Source organism: Micropterus dolomieu, linkage group LG01 (genome assembly GCF_021292245.1).
Source record: "Micropterus dolomieu isolate WLL.071019.BEF.003 ecotype Adirondacks linkage group LG01, ASM2129224v1, whole genome shotgun sequence".
Classification (NCBI taxonomy): domain Eukaryota; kingdom Metazoa; phylum Chordata; class Actinopteri; order Centrarchiformes; family Centrarchidae; genus Micropterus; species Micropterus dolomieu.
The window spans coordinates 51,471,872-51,485,994 of NC_060150.1; the positions used below are offsets into that span (position 1 = coordinate 51,471,872).

A 14,123-nucleotide genomic window follows, 5' to 3' on the forward strand; every position below is an offset into this window, starting at 1 on the left:
CTGGGCCCTGGGCGTCACAAATGAACGCCTGGTCAAGACCCCTTGGCGTTGCTTTTTAACGGCCTGGGTACGTGTAGTCCTCCATTTGTCCAAATTGCACTTCTCTTCTAACTTCTAATAAACCATACGACTACTGCTACAACTAACATTACTTCTTTTTCAACAACAAAACAGAGCAGAGCAGTTTGTCCTTTTGGGCTACTGTATTAACATGGCGGCGCAACATGGCGACCTCCTTGTAAGAAGCCTCGCGGTGTATGTAGATATAAATGTCTCATTCTAAGGTAATAAAAACAAAACGGTTCATTACGTATGGTCTTTATACACTACTGAAAGCATAGTTATGGATCTTATATTTAATTTCTGTCAAAAGATCCAAATATATATTTCACACTGGACCTTTAAGGGTTTCAAAAATCCAAACACATTTTTAATTTAATAACAAATTTGTATCACGGTGGCGATTTTGGAAATTTAACCAATCAAATCAAGGAAGGACTGAATGAGAGCAGCATTATAGAACCAGAGTTTTCCATGTGACCTCGCAGAGTTCTAAACTTTAAGCCGGTGCTGCGGGCCCCGGGGACAGGAAATACTTCCACCTGGGGAGGAAATGTCAAACTCTGCCTTACAGCTGTGCAGCTTATCTCTTATATACACCCGCCCCCCCCTTTTCTTCAACGAGTCTAGAGAGTCTGACCTGAAGAATGTTCATTCAGCTCAGCTGGACCAGAGTGGGACGGGGGGACGAAACGGGGGGAAGGAATTTCTTTAACATTTCTTTAACAACTCACTAACGCCTGCTGCTCACAGGAGGGTTTTCAGATATTAACCGAAGTTAAAATTGTGGGACACACACAGATAACGACAGATTTAACCAATGTTTAATATTTTAATCTTAAGAACACACGCAGTCCAGACGCAGGACCACACACTCCGCATTTATACTAAACGGTTTCAGAGTGGCGGTAGGGCCCCTTCTCTTCTCAATTTACTGCCAGTTGTAGATCTGTATTTGATGCTCTGTTGATGCTTGTATGTTGTTCCTCAAATGTAAGTCGCTTTGGATAAAAGCGTCTGCCAAATGAGTAAATGTAAAACTGTACACATCTACTCTAATACTACTATAAATCCAACACACAATCTTCACTTGCTAATATATCAAGGTTATCTAGGTTAGCTAGTTAGCCTAGCAGCTCTTCCAAGTGTCCAGTTTATTGGGTACAGCTAGCTAAAACTTATGCACTCTAATACCACAGCCCTGCAGCTACTGTGAGGAGTAATGTTTCTAATAATTAGTTACTCTAATTATTACAAATAGGCAGATTGTCAGAAGCAGATTGGGTCACAGATAATCTAATCTCAGTCAGCAGCTTGGATTTACTGCAGTTTTGCTTAGATTCTAGAAAATAAGGGTGTGCATCACCGGTCTCACGATTTGATTCTATTCGATTCCTCGATGCATCACCTCAAGGGTGGGAATTTCTAGGCACCTCATTACGATTATGAGGCGATTGTAAAACAAAGAGATGTATTTTTCTCACTGTGTGACTACTTGGTACTTCTAAAGCAAAGTATTTGTAACAATCCAAACAAGTAGGTAGTAATGAAATGCAGATATTTAATGTTACTTCATATAAATGTAGCTAACATTGCATAGGGGTTGAACTACGCACTTTACAATGCTCCAGCCAAACCACGTTCACTCCACCTTAATATATCTGTTCCTTTCTTTGTCTCGTCTAGTGTAGTTACATGTTTGTGTCCTGTAAGCTGATTATTGTAATCTTGTGTTGAGCACCATGGGCCTTGAGCAACAGCATTGGGTTCATTGTGTACTCGACATGTGGATGAACTTGAACTAGCGTCCTGCTCAGCTTCCAGACCGCAGTCTGAAGAGGAGATGGTAGCTAACGTTAGCGCTGCCTTCACTTTTCCAGCAGTTGGAAAACAACAGACTTTAATAAAGTGACACGCTGTGACCTGCACTGTACATTTACAGCCAGTCTGAAGCGTAACGCTCACGTTTTCCTCTGCTCCACTGCTTTCGCCGTCACCTACTGCCGCCCGTCACGTAGCTGTCCTGTGAAGACTGAGCAGAGGACGCTAGCTGAGCGCTACCGTGCTGCACAGCGTGCGGGTTAAAATCATCGACGCTAGTTGCACGTTGACTTTATTGATCATGTGTAAAGTTTAGTAGCAGCAGTCACTCAATCAGCAGCTGTCTGTGCAGAACAGGTAGAACCACACGTCTCCGTTGTGTGCACCGCGCAGATGCTCCGGAGCTGCACTTCTGCATTTGGCATTATGGAGTTTCCAGCGGCCACTAGCGGTGCGGTTTTAAGATTGCAACCAGGCGTGTGCTCGTATGCGTGCTCGCTTTAACTCATGAGTGATCGAGGCAGATCATCACATGCAGGGAGACAGCTTCACACAACATGGTGGAAACTCAGGTAAACCCCTACTGCAACGTTACAGTAATAGTTTTATCAGCTTGATGTTGAACTAATCCATTTGTTTTATGCTGTTAGTGGACTGCATGTCGTTAGCTGCCGTGTTGTCGCTGTAGCGTGAGAGGCTCGGGAGCGCGCACAGGGCTGAATCCGACCCGGTGTCCTCACATTAAAAGCAGAATAGTGGCTGATGCGAGCAACGGAGAAAACAGGCGTGTGCTTCATTTCTAAGTGACTTTTGAGCCCATTGACAATAAGGCAATGAAAATTTGATTTACTAAAATCAAAAACTTACATATATACTTTAACCTCTAAATAATCGATTATGGACATTTGTGAATTGATTCATAATCGTCCAAGTCTGCGTCGCGATGATATGTGAATTTATTACAGCTTTTGATGCTTTCAGAAAATCCTTTTGATGTCCTTTAAACAAGACAACCCTGTTTCTTGCTATGTTCTGATGAGGGCTCTAGTTTCTTTATCTGGGAGAAGGTTACTGAGCTCACCGACTCATAAACTCTGTGAACTCACCCCGACACACCCGGCCGTCTCCCACGAAGCCCGGCAGGCAGGAGCAGACGAAGGCCGAGCCTCCGGTGTAGCTGCACAGAGCTCGATAAGGAGCGTCACAGTCGTGACTTCCTCTCTGACAGTGATCCACTGGGCGGTCCTCCTCTGCAGGACGAGACAGACCACATGTTAGAGCTGATACAGGGCACAGACAGAATCCACAGGACAGACCAAAGACACCGGGACAGACAGAGGACATGGTGATGCATTTTAAAAAGTCTGCACAGCTACAGGGCTGCATAATAATTGATAAATTAAGCGACTGTTTTCGACTGTAATAAAATAAAAATCAAAATATTTCACTTAAAGTAACAGGGAAAAAGGAAATCTGATCCCTGTTTTTTGAAATGCGTTGTGATCTCTTCATTTGTGTATTTTTGCACTGAAGTGTACAGAATTATTTTAAACTGAAAGATGTTTGCTAAATTTAATTAAAATTTTATCTAATGGTTTGAAATTGAATTTTACTTTTATTGCTTGTGAGCATTATTTAAATTTCGTGTTTCAAGTTACAAATTCAGTTTGGTTTCTCCAATTAAACAGTGTCGGCTCAGAGGTACTCATCCGGGGGACCCCAGAGTAGAATAGAAGAGCTCTGATTCAATCCAACTCAAAGGACGTCTTCGGATCGCAGGCCTTTCTGAGTATGTAGGGCATGACACTGAGCTGAAAACGAAATTCTGAACTTGATTCAGTTTGTGTCAGAACTTAAATACTTCCTTGGGAGTGTTTGATTATTTATTCATTGCTAAGGTTTATTTAACACAACAATCACAAACCATTACTGCACCAGGGATTTATTTTATATCAAAGCTTACTTTCATCTAAAACAAAACATAGTAAAATTTTGTTTTTTGGCACCTCAGGGCCACTGTACATGGTGACTTCAAGGACTGATCCCTGCAGATTTATCAGTTTGAAACACCCCATTTACAGAAGAACAAAACATTTACTGTTCACATCTGCTGGCAGCTTTCAGAACATCTGTATGTGCAACGAGGGACTCGTCACACAGCTGTCAACACACACATGAACGTACCGATGCAGGTCTTTCCGTCGCTGGCGAACACGAAGCCGCTTGAACACTCGCAGCGGAAAGTTCCGGGCTGATTACTGCAAACGGTGTTGGATCCGCAGACCTGAGGAGTCTCTCTGCACTCGTCAATGTCTGCCAATAACAAACCAATACAAAGGGGAATGATACATTTACTCAAGTGCTGTTCTTCAGTACTATTTTGAGGTACTTTTTGAGTGCATAAAACTTCAAACAATAGCCCATGCTTTTTTTGTTTCAGTCGCTGAACTCCCCCTGCCTTTACTTTTATCGTTTGCTTTGTATATTTTATTCTTTGTAAAGCAAGTTTGTTCAGCAGAGCAGCTGTGGCTCAGGAGGTAGAGCGGGTTGCCCATTAATTGGAAGGATGGCGGTCCAATCCAATTCCTCCAGGCTGTATGTCGAAGTGTCCTTGGGCAAGATACTGAACCCTGAATTGCCTCTGGGGGCTGTTCCACCACCAATGAATGTTAGTTTCTGTTTGAGCACTTAGGCTCAGTGAATGAAAGTGTGTGACTGGTGAATGCAGATGTGTAAAAGCGCTTTGAGTGGTCAAAAAGGCGCTATACGGATTGTTTACATCCTAAAAACTTATTATTCAACAGCACTGGCAAACTGGCAGCACTGAGGACCATTTATCGTCTATAAACACATTTATCTCTGAGGCCGTGTTACCGTGGCAGTTGCGTCCGTCTCCGGCGAAACCGTTGGTACATTCACAGGTGAACTGGAGGCCTTCGCCCGGTCTGCACGCCGCGTTGATATCACAGCTGTGTCTGCCGGTGAAACATGGGTTCTGCTCTGGAAGGCCGCCTGTCACAAACACAAAGACATCGTCAGAAACCTCGACTCTGGAGTGTTTACTGATGTGATTCCACAATATGACCAGTAAGACTGCGCTCAGGACGGCCCGCCAAACGTTTTTACCACCTGCGCCGGAGCAGAAACTGGTTGGTGTTTTTATAAAAACCTTGTTAACCGTTCACTTTTTGTTTCGAGGTGCCAGCGGGTCAACTCTGCTCCCCATTTGTACTGAAACTACAGAGATGTAGAAATCACACGCTGCGGTTGTCCCGCTTTGTTATTCTTCTCCACAGGTTCATCATCACATTCCTCTAACTTTGTCACACTCACAATGGACCGTTTGTTCAACACAAAGTGACGCCCTCGAGTTCGATCCTTTTGTGAAAGTGGTGGGGACATAGGTGCTCAGGTTAGGAGCGTGAAGAGACACTTAGCTCGCAAGACATCACAATACACAATATTATTTTCATGAGAACGAGACGAAAAGATCCTTAAACAGTGTTTTAAAGATATCCTCAATGCCGAGGTATATGAGTCTGGGGGGACCTCCTGTTTCTCTTCTGAGGCAACACATATGCAGGCATGATTCAGTCTTCCCTCCTCTTTTGTCATGTTCACAGGGAGAGAATGGAAAACTTGGCCAAAAAGAAGTTGGTGCTGCACGTTTTTGGGTCATTTTAGAATCAGCAGCTTTTTCAGCGTTTTTATTTAGCTTAAGTTACTTTTTTTGTTTCTTCTATATTTTAATTGCATGGAATGTTTTCTTAATGTGCAAATAAACCTTTCTAAAAGGTTTATGTGTCACCATAAAAGGTGACACTTTAATGGCTGCGCTCCATTGACTCTAATGCAAAAGAACTGTTCCTGGGGCACCTGTAATAGTTACAGTCGCTACCCAGAGAGGTTGAAAGGAGAAGTACGATTTATTCTCTTTCCAAAACCTAAAATAAATTCAGCAAAATGTCGGCTGTGGATTGTTCTTAATGTAATGTTAGTTAGCTAACTAGCTAACTTCCTACTGAATGTAACGTAATAAAGCCCTACTGTTCTTCTTTTTAATGATTGAATGGGAGTGCTGTAATAGACAGCGGTAGCGCCGTGATAAAAGTCAGACATTTTGTCGGAACAGTAACTATGGGGTGCGTGGCTAAGCAAAGGGTCAATTTTATTTTGTCACTGTTCTGTTGTTTTGGATGTGATGTATGTTAAGACCCCCTTGAAAACAAGATGGTACATCTCAAGGGCTTTATCCTAATAAATAAAAATTTGAAAGAAAATATCGTTTTTTTTTTTTGATAAACCAATTAATTCTTTAACCTTCTGAATGTCAACAGATATAAAAAAATGTCCATAACAAGTTCACGTCTTCAAATGTCTCATTTGTTTTTTCAGCTCACAGTGATATTGTCACCTCTGAGAAGCTACAACCAGAGATTGTTTGACATTTTTGCTTTATAAAACGGTTTATTGATTATCTACCAGAGAGTGAAATGACTGCCCGGTCTTGTTCCCATCATGCAGCTGAGCGTTGGAGCTCCTGACCTTCACCTCCTCACAGGAAACACGACCCAGATGTTCCACTTTTTGCCAACAAACTGAGCTATGTTTGCTTGTGTAACTCTGAAGCATCCCATCAACAGCCCCCACCTGCACTTTTACCTTTAACCCACCTCCTGATGCCCTCCCCCCACATCCCTCCCTCTCGGACTGGCGGTTGGTATCTCATTGACCTCGTCCGGCGGCCTTCACCCCCTGCCAACGTTCTCACAGCCTCTCTGATTGCAGCTGAGGAAATACAGCCGGGCTCGGATGATGTTTATCTTCCTCTGATGTTCCACTGCCCACAGGGCCGAGGCACTAAACTGTCGGAGGCGTTTTTCAGTGCATTCCTCTGGGTAATAACACGTTTGCTCCGACTGTCCCTGACAGACGACCAGGAGACACAGACGTCTCTTTAAGGAGGACCTGAACACCCTGAAGTCTAAAACATGCACTTCTTTTACAAAAACTCAGGAGAACGCATCACACACTAGTTCAGTTGTAACTTCCTGCTCAGAGGAGTGTGATGTACTTTGTGTTTTTGTTGTCTTTGCTTCTCATTTCTTCAAGCATCTTTATTCAATCAGTTTTTCTAATGTTTCGGCGCTGATGAACTGAAACTCACTGTGGACGGAGCCGATCTTGTTGCTCATGGCGTAGCGGATCAGATGGTTGCGGGCATCGAACATCACAAAGATCTGGTCCACGCTGAGCTGTTGGGTGGACGGCGCCGCCCTGGTGGCCTCATCATGCGGGCAGCTCTGGAAGGTGATCGTCTGACGCCATTGGTAGCTCCTGGTCTGGACGCCACCCTGAGGGGACGTGACTGTGTAGTCGCGGTTGGAGGAGGAAGTGATCACTGAGAAGAGGAGAAGAAGAAGAAGAACACACATTAAGATTCATCACAGGCTGAAAACTGATCTGTTCAGGTGGCACCTTGGCCCAAAACAAACAAACTCTTTTTCTCTTATTGTTTCTAAATGTAGTAACTTAAAGAAGTTCAGTGGATTGATGAAGATGAAGTTTTGTTTCCTTGGATAAAAGTGTCAGTTACTTGAATTGAATGTAATTTAATTAATTATTTTTTTCCATAAAATTAAAATTTACATTATACATTTTATTACATTATTACATTATATTCTAAATATAAAAACTAGAAATAGGCAGCAAAATTATACAATAATCAAGATGTCTGGATGGTTAAACATCCTCATATTTCAGTGTTGCTGACACAGTAGCAACTACAATAAAGGATTAAATAGGGCTGCAAGTAACTAAAGATACGTCTTCAAATGTCTTGTTTTGTCCAGAACCCAAAGATATATTCACAGAGGAGCAAAGAAACCAGAAAATATTCAGTCAAGAGTAACTGTGTGACCGTTAAGCCTCATTTAAAGCAAACTAAATAACGAGCGTAGTATCTTGGTTGCCTGTAACAGTTTTTTCATGCTGCTATTTGTGGAACTTTTGGAGGTTTTTTTTAATCATAAATGAAGTAATTTGCAAGAACAAAACAAAAATGGCAATAATACTGCATACCGTTGAGCCACAATAAATCACCACAGGGGAACTTCACCACGACAGCTATAACCCCACATGCTAATGTTAGTTTCTAAATGCTGCACGAATAAGTGGTGAAGACCTATGCTTTTGCTGTGGGAGACCTGGGTTTCATTCCCACTGCACATCCACCAATGTGTCCCTGAGCAAGACACTTAACCCCTGGTGACTCCAGAGGCGTGCAACCTCTCAAGCAATATATATATAGCAATTGTAAGTTGCTTAGGATAAGCGTCAGCTAACTGAGTAAAGGTAGGTCATAATGAGAACATAATCAAACCAGAGGTGTGAGATGTTGTGCTTATCTGATGTGTTCCTTCGCCTCCAGGCTACCAGGACCGTTGTGAGTTGTCTGATGATGTGAACACTCTTTTCATTTCTACCACCCATCCCATATGACCTGAAGTGAGCATACCAAGCTAACTGCAACACTAACCAAACTCGCCAAAAAACCAAAAGTGTTCAAACGTACAGCTACAGACACTTCTGGTCAGAGCTAATTTAAGTGTTATATACAATATGCACAATCTATTAACACCACAACGCACAGCGTCATTTTATTGGTTTTAGTTGGTCCTTACAGTTTCTGTCGTACTGGTAGATCTCCTTGTACGGGTTGATCTGGACGGAGGATCCCAGCTCGATGGCGGGCAGACGTCCCTCCAGCTGGGTGCTCACCACCAGGTGGTCGTGTTCGTCGATTCCTTTAAACTGCTGTTTGATGCTCAGACGCTCGTTACCGGGCTGGAAGATAACTTCGGCCTGCCGGGAAAACACACCGCCTGCGTGGACGTGTGAGAAAACATGTGAGCGTCTGAACAGAGTCGAGCAAGGCTTAACAAAATACAATGACGAGCAACAAAAGATCCTGGCCGGACTCGAGCCAAGCTAACCTTTAAGCCATTAACTCAATTATTTACATTCAGACAGAGCAACAACGCCGCACAACAACATGCCTCCTCACCAATGAGACTGAAGCCGTTCTGGTAGCCGGGCTGCTCCAGGGCAAAGGCCCAGCCGATGACTCCTCCCATGGAGGACAGCGGCTGTAGGGAGGGGCCCACGCTGTCAGGGATGTTGCTGATAGCCACGTAGGCCCGTCCGTCATTGGCTACCACGTACGAGTGCAAGTCGTGGTTACTGAGCTCCACGGGGGAAGGCGAGTTACCAACGAACACTCGACCGTTTACCTTTCCATTCATTCTCTGTGGTTTTCCTGGGAAATAACAAAAGATGTGATTAATAAAACAGAAGTTCAGTAGTGCCATTTAAGGATCAGAGCCGCATCAACATGGAGGTAGTTGCTGTTGTGAGGTAGTGATAACCACCAGCACGCTAGCAAGAGACCAATCGCTTCTGGGTTAAAGTCAAGGTCCCGCCTTTTCCTGGTTTAGCTTGTTCCTCTAGCATATTTTCCTCATTTCCTCTTTTATAGAGAGTCTTTCATCAGCTTTCCTACAAAGCTAAAACAGGAAGTTTTCTATCCATATTCTAAGTAAAAGGTCAATCTACTATTGTTGCTAAAGGCTAAATAAATAATCTCTATATCTGTGGTCAAATATGACTTGCAAGTACAGTTAGTAGAAGAATATATGCAGAAAACCCTAAAAATAAAAACACACAGAGAAGTTATTTACATCACGTAAGTGTCACATGATTACTAGCTGAGCTACTGCAAACTGGCGTAATTGACCCTTCGCTAAACCCCGCCCCCCTTAGTTACTGTTGCTAAGTCCGACAAACTGCCTGCGCTGCCACTATCTTATTACTGCAGAAATATTGTCAAATTTGTTGGAAAAAGTGATCTCAAAAAGAAGCAGACAGTTTTGTAGTTGCATTATACAGTACATTTGAAGGTTGTATTCAGGCTGTTGTTGAGAATTATTTTAGAACATTGCAGCCTAAATTGTTATCATTAATTGCTAGAGCGAAGGTGGTCTGCATTGGCATCATTTAAAGTATTATTTTAGAGTGTAAAGTTAAGATTACAGTGTCAAAACTCTATAGCTATTGTCATCATTTAGAGTGCTATTATATAGTGTAAAGTTAAGATCACAACGCTGAAACTCTGTAGCTCTGAGAGTGTGTGGTCCTCTCTGTGTCTAGCTGCCCGGAGGCAGTAACAGTAGCACATGTGTGTGTCAGCAGGCATGTGTGTAAGGAACAGGATGAGCACAGCAAGGCATCATCAAAAACCCCAGCAGAGGAAAACGTAGAAGCAGAATTAGTGAAAATTGTGTTACAAAACATACATCAATACAGTAAGAATGTCCTGTCTATAGCAAACAGCACAAGAGACACCAGCTTATTCCACAAAGTCAGGGTTTTGGTTAAAATGCCGTGATCAGCAGAGGGCATGCCTAGGACACAGAGAGGGGGAGCATTGCAGACAAAAAGTTAGACATCAGTCAATAAACAGTCATCAGTGATTATCCTTAATCAATAATAATAATCTTTGTTAATCATTTTAATCAGTTTTATTATCTTTAATCAGTTACTTTAAGTAATCATTCTTATATCATCATTTTTAATCATTTTACTAGTATTAATCATTAATCATTCTTATTCATTTTCTTTTTACATAGATATGCTTTAGTTTTTACTTATAAGTAGTGAACTGTAGTCATGAAAACAGATCCTTGAGTGGGAGGAATGACTGCAGGAACTGGCTGCAGGTGGTTTGTCTTGTCCAGCTGTCATCTACTATAGATTATGACCACAAGAGAGGCTGCAGGTGTGCAAGATCTGCCAACACTGTGACAGTGCATGCTTTGGTCTACTGTTATCTACTGTTGTTGTGATTACACGAGGAACTGCTGAGGTGTTAATCTGCTAACATTAAGACTATCTGCTTAATTACTGATTAAGGGGGTTTGATTGTCAACTTCCAACCTCTGGTTATTATAGCCAGTATGAGCTTTGAGTGAATTTGCTTATGACCTGTGTGAGCTTTGAGTGAACTTGCTGAAGGAATTCATGCTTTGCAAAAACACGACAGAGGATGACCAAAAAACCGACAGATGCTTGGCAAAAACACGACAGACAGATGATAAGCAGAAAGCAGAAAGCAGCCAGCATAACATCAAGAATGCTGTAAGGAACCAAGCATTAATGAAAAATGCAACTTTACTTATGTTATTCTTATATTAATTGGTTAAAAAATACAATTATGTGTCAAATTAAGCATGCGTAACCTTTAAAAAACACAGTGAGACTGAAGTTGAAATGTAAATGATGAACTTCTTATCCAGTAGTATAAAGATGTAGAAAGTCTACAGTAATAAATGACAGCTGGGGAACAGTGTTAATTGGTAAAAACAACACAATAACAGAGGAAAAGAAGTTCATCATGAGGAAAGGAGGGGGCAAACCAGCCCAGAAGAGATGTATATAAGGCTGTCTGCAGACCATAGGATGGACTTCATCCTCCGACCTGCTGGGATGTTGTACGGGTTTATGTGTCCTGTTTTGGAATAAACTCTTTTGCACCGACTCTTGACCGTCTCCAGAGAAGTTTTTGACTGCAAATTTATTGACTATAATAGAAAGCTAGTGGAGTATTTTTTGACAAAGTTTATTAAGTTGGTGAAGGTGGGGACCAGGCTTAACTGGCCCAGCCTGGTCGTACATCTGACCCAACACTGTCAGACTGACTCAAACGGACGAAAAAAATTAAAGATAGAAGCTAAAGCCTAACGTTACCTATCACACAGTACAAGTGAACCACCGCATCTCCTGACGATTGAGACAAAAGACAACGATATTAAGGATCAACAGTGTTCCTGTACAGCTGGGTAGGCCTCTAGTCATTATTACAATCATTAAAAAGCAGAACAGTAGGGCTTTATTACATAACGTTCACATCACATTAGGAACAATCCACAGCCGACATTTTTCTGGATTTATTTTAGGTTTTGGAAAGAGAATAAATCGTACTTCTCCTTTCAACCTCTCTGGGTAGAAAAATACAGCCAAAAAAAGCTAGAAAACGACTCTTTTTGCATTAGAGTCAATGGAGCGCAGCCATGAAAGTGTCGGACGTCAGTTAGAGCAAGTCCTATTCTGCGCTGTGATTGGCCAGCTGTATTCGGGGCGTGGCTTAGCGAAGGATCAATTAACTGAATTTTTGCCAAATGACTGACAGATAGAATCTGTGTTTGCATCTTTCTAGTAACCTCATAACAATTCAAGAAACATGGCAACATTTACCTAAACCATGCTTCTCACCTTCTGCGATACAGTCTTTCCCATTATCATTTAAGGATCAGAGCCACATCAACTTGGACGTATTATTGTGAGGGCAATAATCCTGTTGTGAGGTAGTGATAGCCACCAGCATGCTAACAAGAAACCAATGGCTCCTGTATAAAGTCAAAGTCCCGTTATCAGCCCACAGCCTATCAGCTTCTACAAAGATAAAACAGGAAATTGGTATTTTCTGTCCATATTCTGACATAAAAGCCAAAGGCTTTCTACATTGTTTCTTTGTGCACAGTTGGGGGTGTTGTTTAAATTGAAACAGGAAAAAGCCAAACACAAACTGTTGGAAGAACTATTCAAAATTCAAAATGAATACGCTTTAACAAAGACCACACCACAAAGAAACAGCCCTTCCAAAAAGAATTAGGACAGGTTTGTCCCAGTAGTGGCATCACTTGATCACTAGGTGAGCCACTAGCATAATTAGCAGAATTTTTGCCAAATCATGGACAGATACGAACTGTGTTTGCATCTTTCTAGACACAAACAACATGACTTCTAAGCTTCTTACCTTCTGCGACACAGTCCTTCCCGTTACCATAAAAACCAGGCCTACAATGGCAGCAGTATCCGTTGCTGTAATCCCGACAGTCAGCAAACGGCGAGCATTTGTGCCTGTTGTGAGCACACGTCTCCAAATTGTATGCAAATACTGTGAACAACCAAAGAACGAACCAGTCAGCTTGGGTTCAATGAAAACAACAAAACTCAAGAACTGGATTATACGCTATTTTACACTTTGTTCTGAATCCTCAACAAAAGTTCAAAACTTTCTGGGATTTACCGTTGACATTGAGATCTTCGTCTTCGTCTACCACTACGATCTGGGGTTGATGGGGCCGGGAATAGGGTGGCACTGGTTGGACTGGTTCTGGGTTGGTGTACCGTGGTTGAACTGGATCAGGGACAGGGAACCGCCGCTCATTTGGAGAGTATCTAGGCTCAGTGGTTTCAGGTATGGTGTATCTTGGCTCGGAGACCGGGTATCCGGTCTCGGTTTGGCCAGAGTATCTCGGCTCAGATGTGTCAGGGTACCTTGGTTGAGGGTCGGTGTATGTTGGCGGGACTGTCACAGATTCAGGGTATTCTGGCTCTTTAGTCCCCGGTTCGGCATACCCTGGCGTGATGGTCTCAGCTTCTGGGTAAGTGGGTTGATACTCAGAGGGAGTCTCAGTGGGGTACCCCTCCGTTCCGTCTGGTACCACCAGAGGTTTGTAGGTTGTGAAGTCCCCCTTCTGTTGCTCATCGGGTTGCCTTTGAAACATGGTGACAGGAGGTTCTGTGGCCTCCTCCTCCTCCTCTGGTAGGCTAGACACCATTCCTGGTGTAATGGCGAGAAAGACCGGTGAGGAGCCAATCTCGTACACCCAAACTCCTTTCTGTCCCGAAGTTGTCTTTCTAGTTGGTTAAAAGAAGGAAGAAATGTCTGTGTTAATGAAAGTTGTGTATCCAAGGAAAGTTAAAATAAAGGGCAACTAGACTTGGTTTACAACATTTCATCCCTTATCCAAGAGACGTCCCTCTCCTCTCTCCTCCTATCACTTCCTGCAGGTGTTTCTGGCTCTGGAGCTGTGGAGTCTGGATCTGTGGTTGCGAGTCACCTGCTGCCCCCGTGTTCCTGCTCGACACCCTCTGCTACAACTATTGTTACTAGTCCTATTATTATTATTGTTATTATAATCATTAACATTACGATTATTATCATTAACACTACTATAAATATCTGTACCATTTTTCATTTAGTCTATAGCAACATCGCCTTTACTGTCTGTACCTCTGTGTGTATATTGTGTAGGCTGCCTCCCTCCCCTCTCGCTCTCCTTCCATCCCCCTCCCTCTCTCTCTCTCTCTCTCTCTCTCTCTCTCTCTCTCTCTCCCCC

The 14,123-nt window shown here is 42.7% G+C and overlaps 1 protein-coding gene across 1 annotated transcript in view; it reads right to left on the reverse strand.

Moving 5' to 3' along the window:
• LOC123969148 (nidogen-1-like) overlaps nt 1-14,123 on the reverse strand; it is a 65,634-nt gene that overhangs the window by 20,246 nt on the left and 31,265 nt on the right. The window contains exons 4-11 of the mRNA XM_046046274.1: nt 13,028-13,641; nt 12,755-12,895; nt 8,948-9,199; nt 8,565-8,765; nt 7,049-7,282; nt 4,756-4,893; nt 4,066-4,194; nt 2,988-3,131 (exon numbers count right to left, since the gene is read on the reverse strand). Coding sequence (XP_045902230.1) covers nt 2,988-3,131; nt 4,066-4,194; nt 4,756-4,893; nt 7,049-7,282; nt 8,565-8,765; nt 8,948-9,199; nt 12,755-12,895; nt 13,028-13,641 — 1,853 coding nt within the window. The remainder of the gene's footprint in view (nt 1-2,987; nt 3,132-4,065; nt 4,195-4,755; nt 4,894-7,048; nt 7,283-8,564; nt 8,766-8,947; nt 9,200-12,754; nt 12,896-13,027; nt 13,642-14,123) is intronic.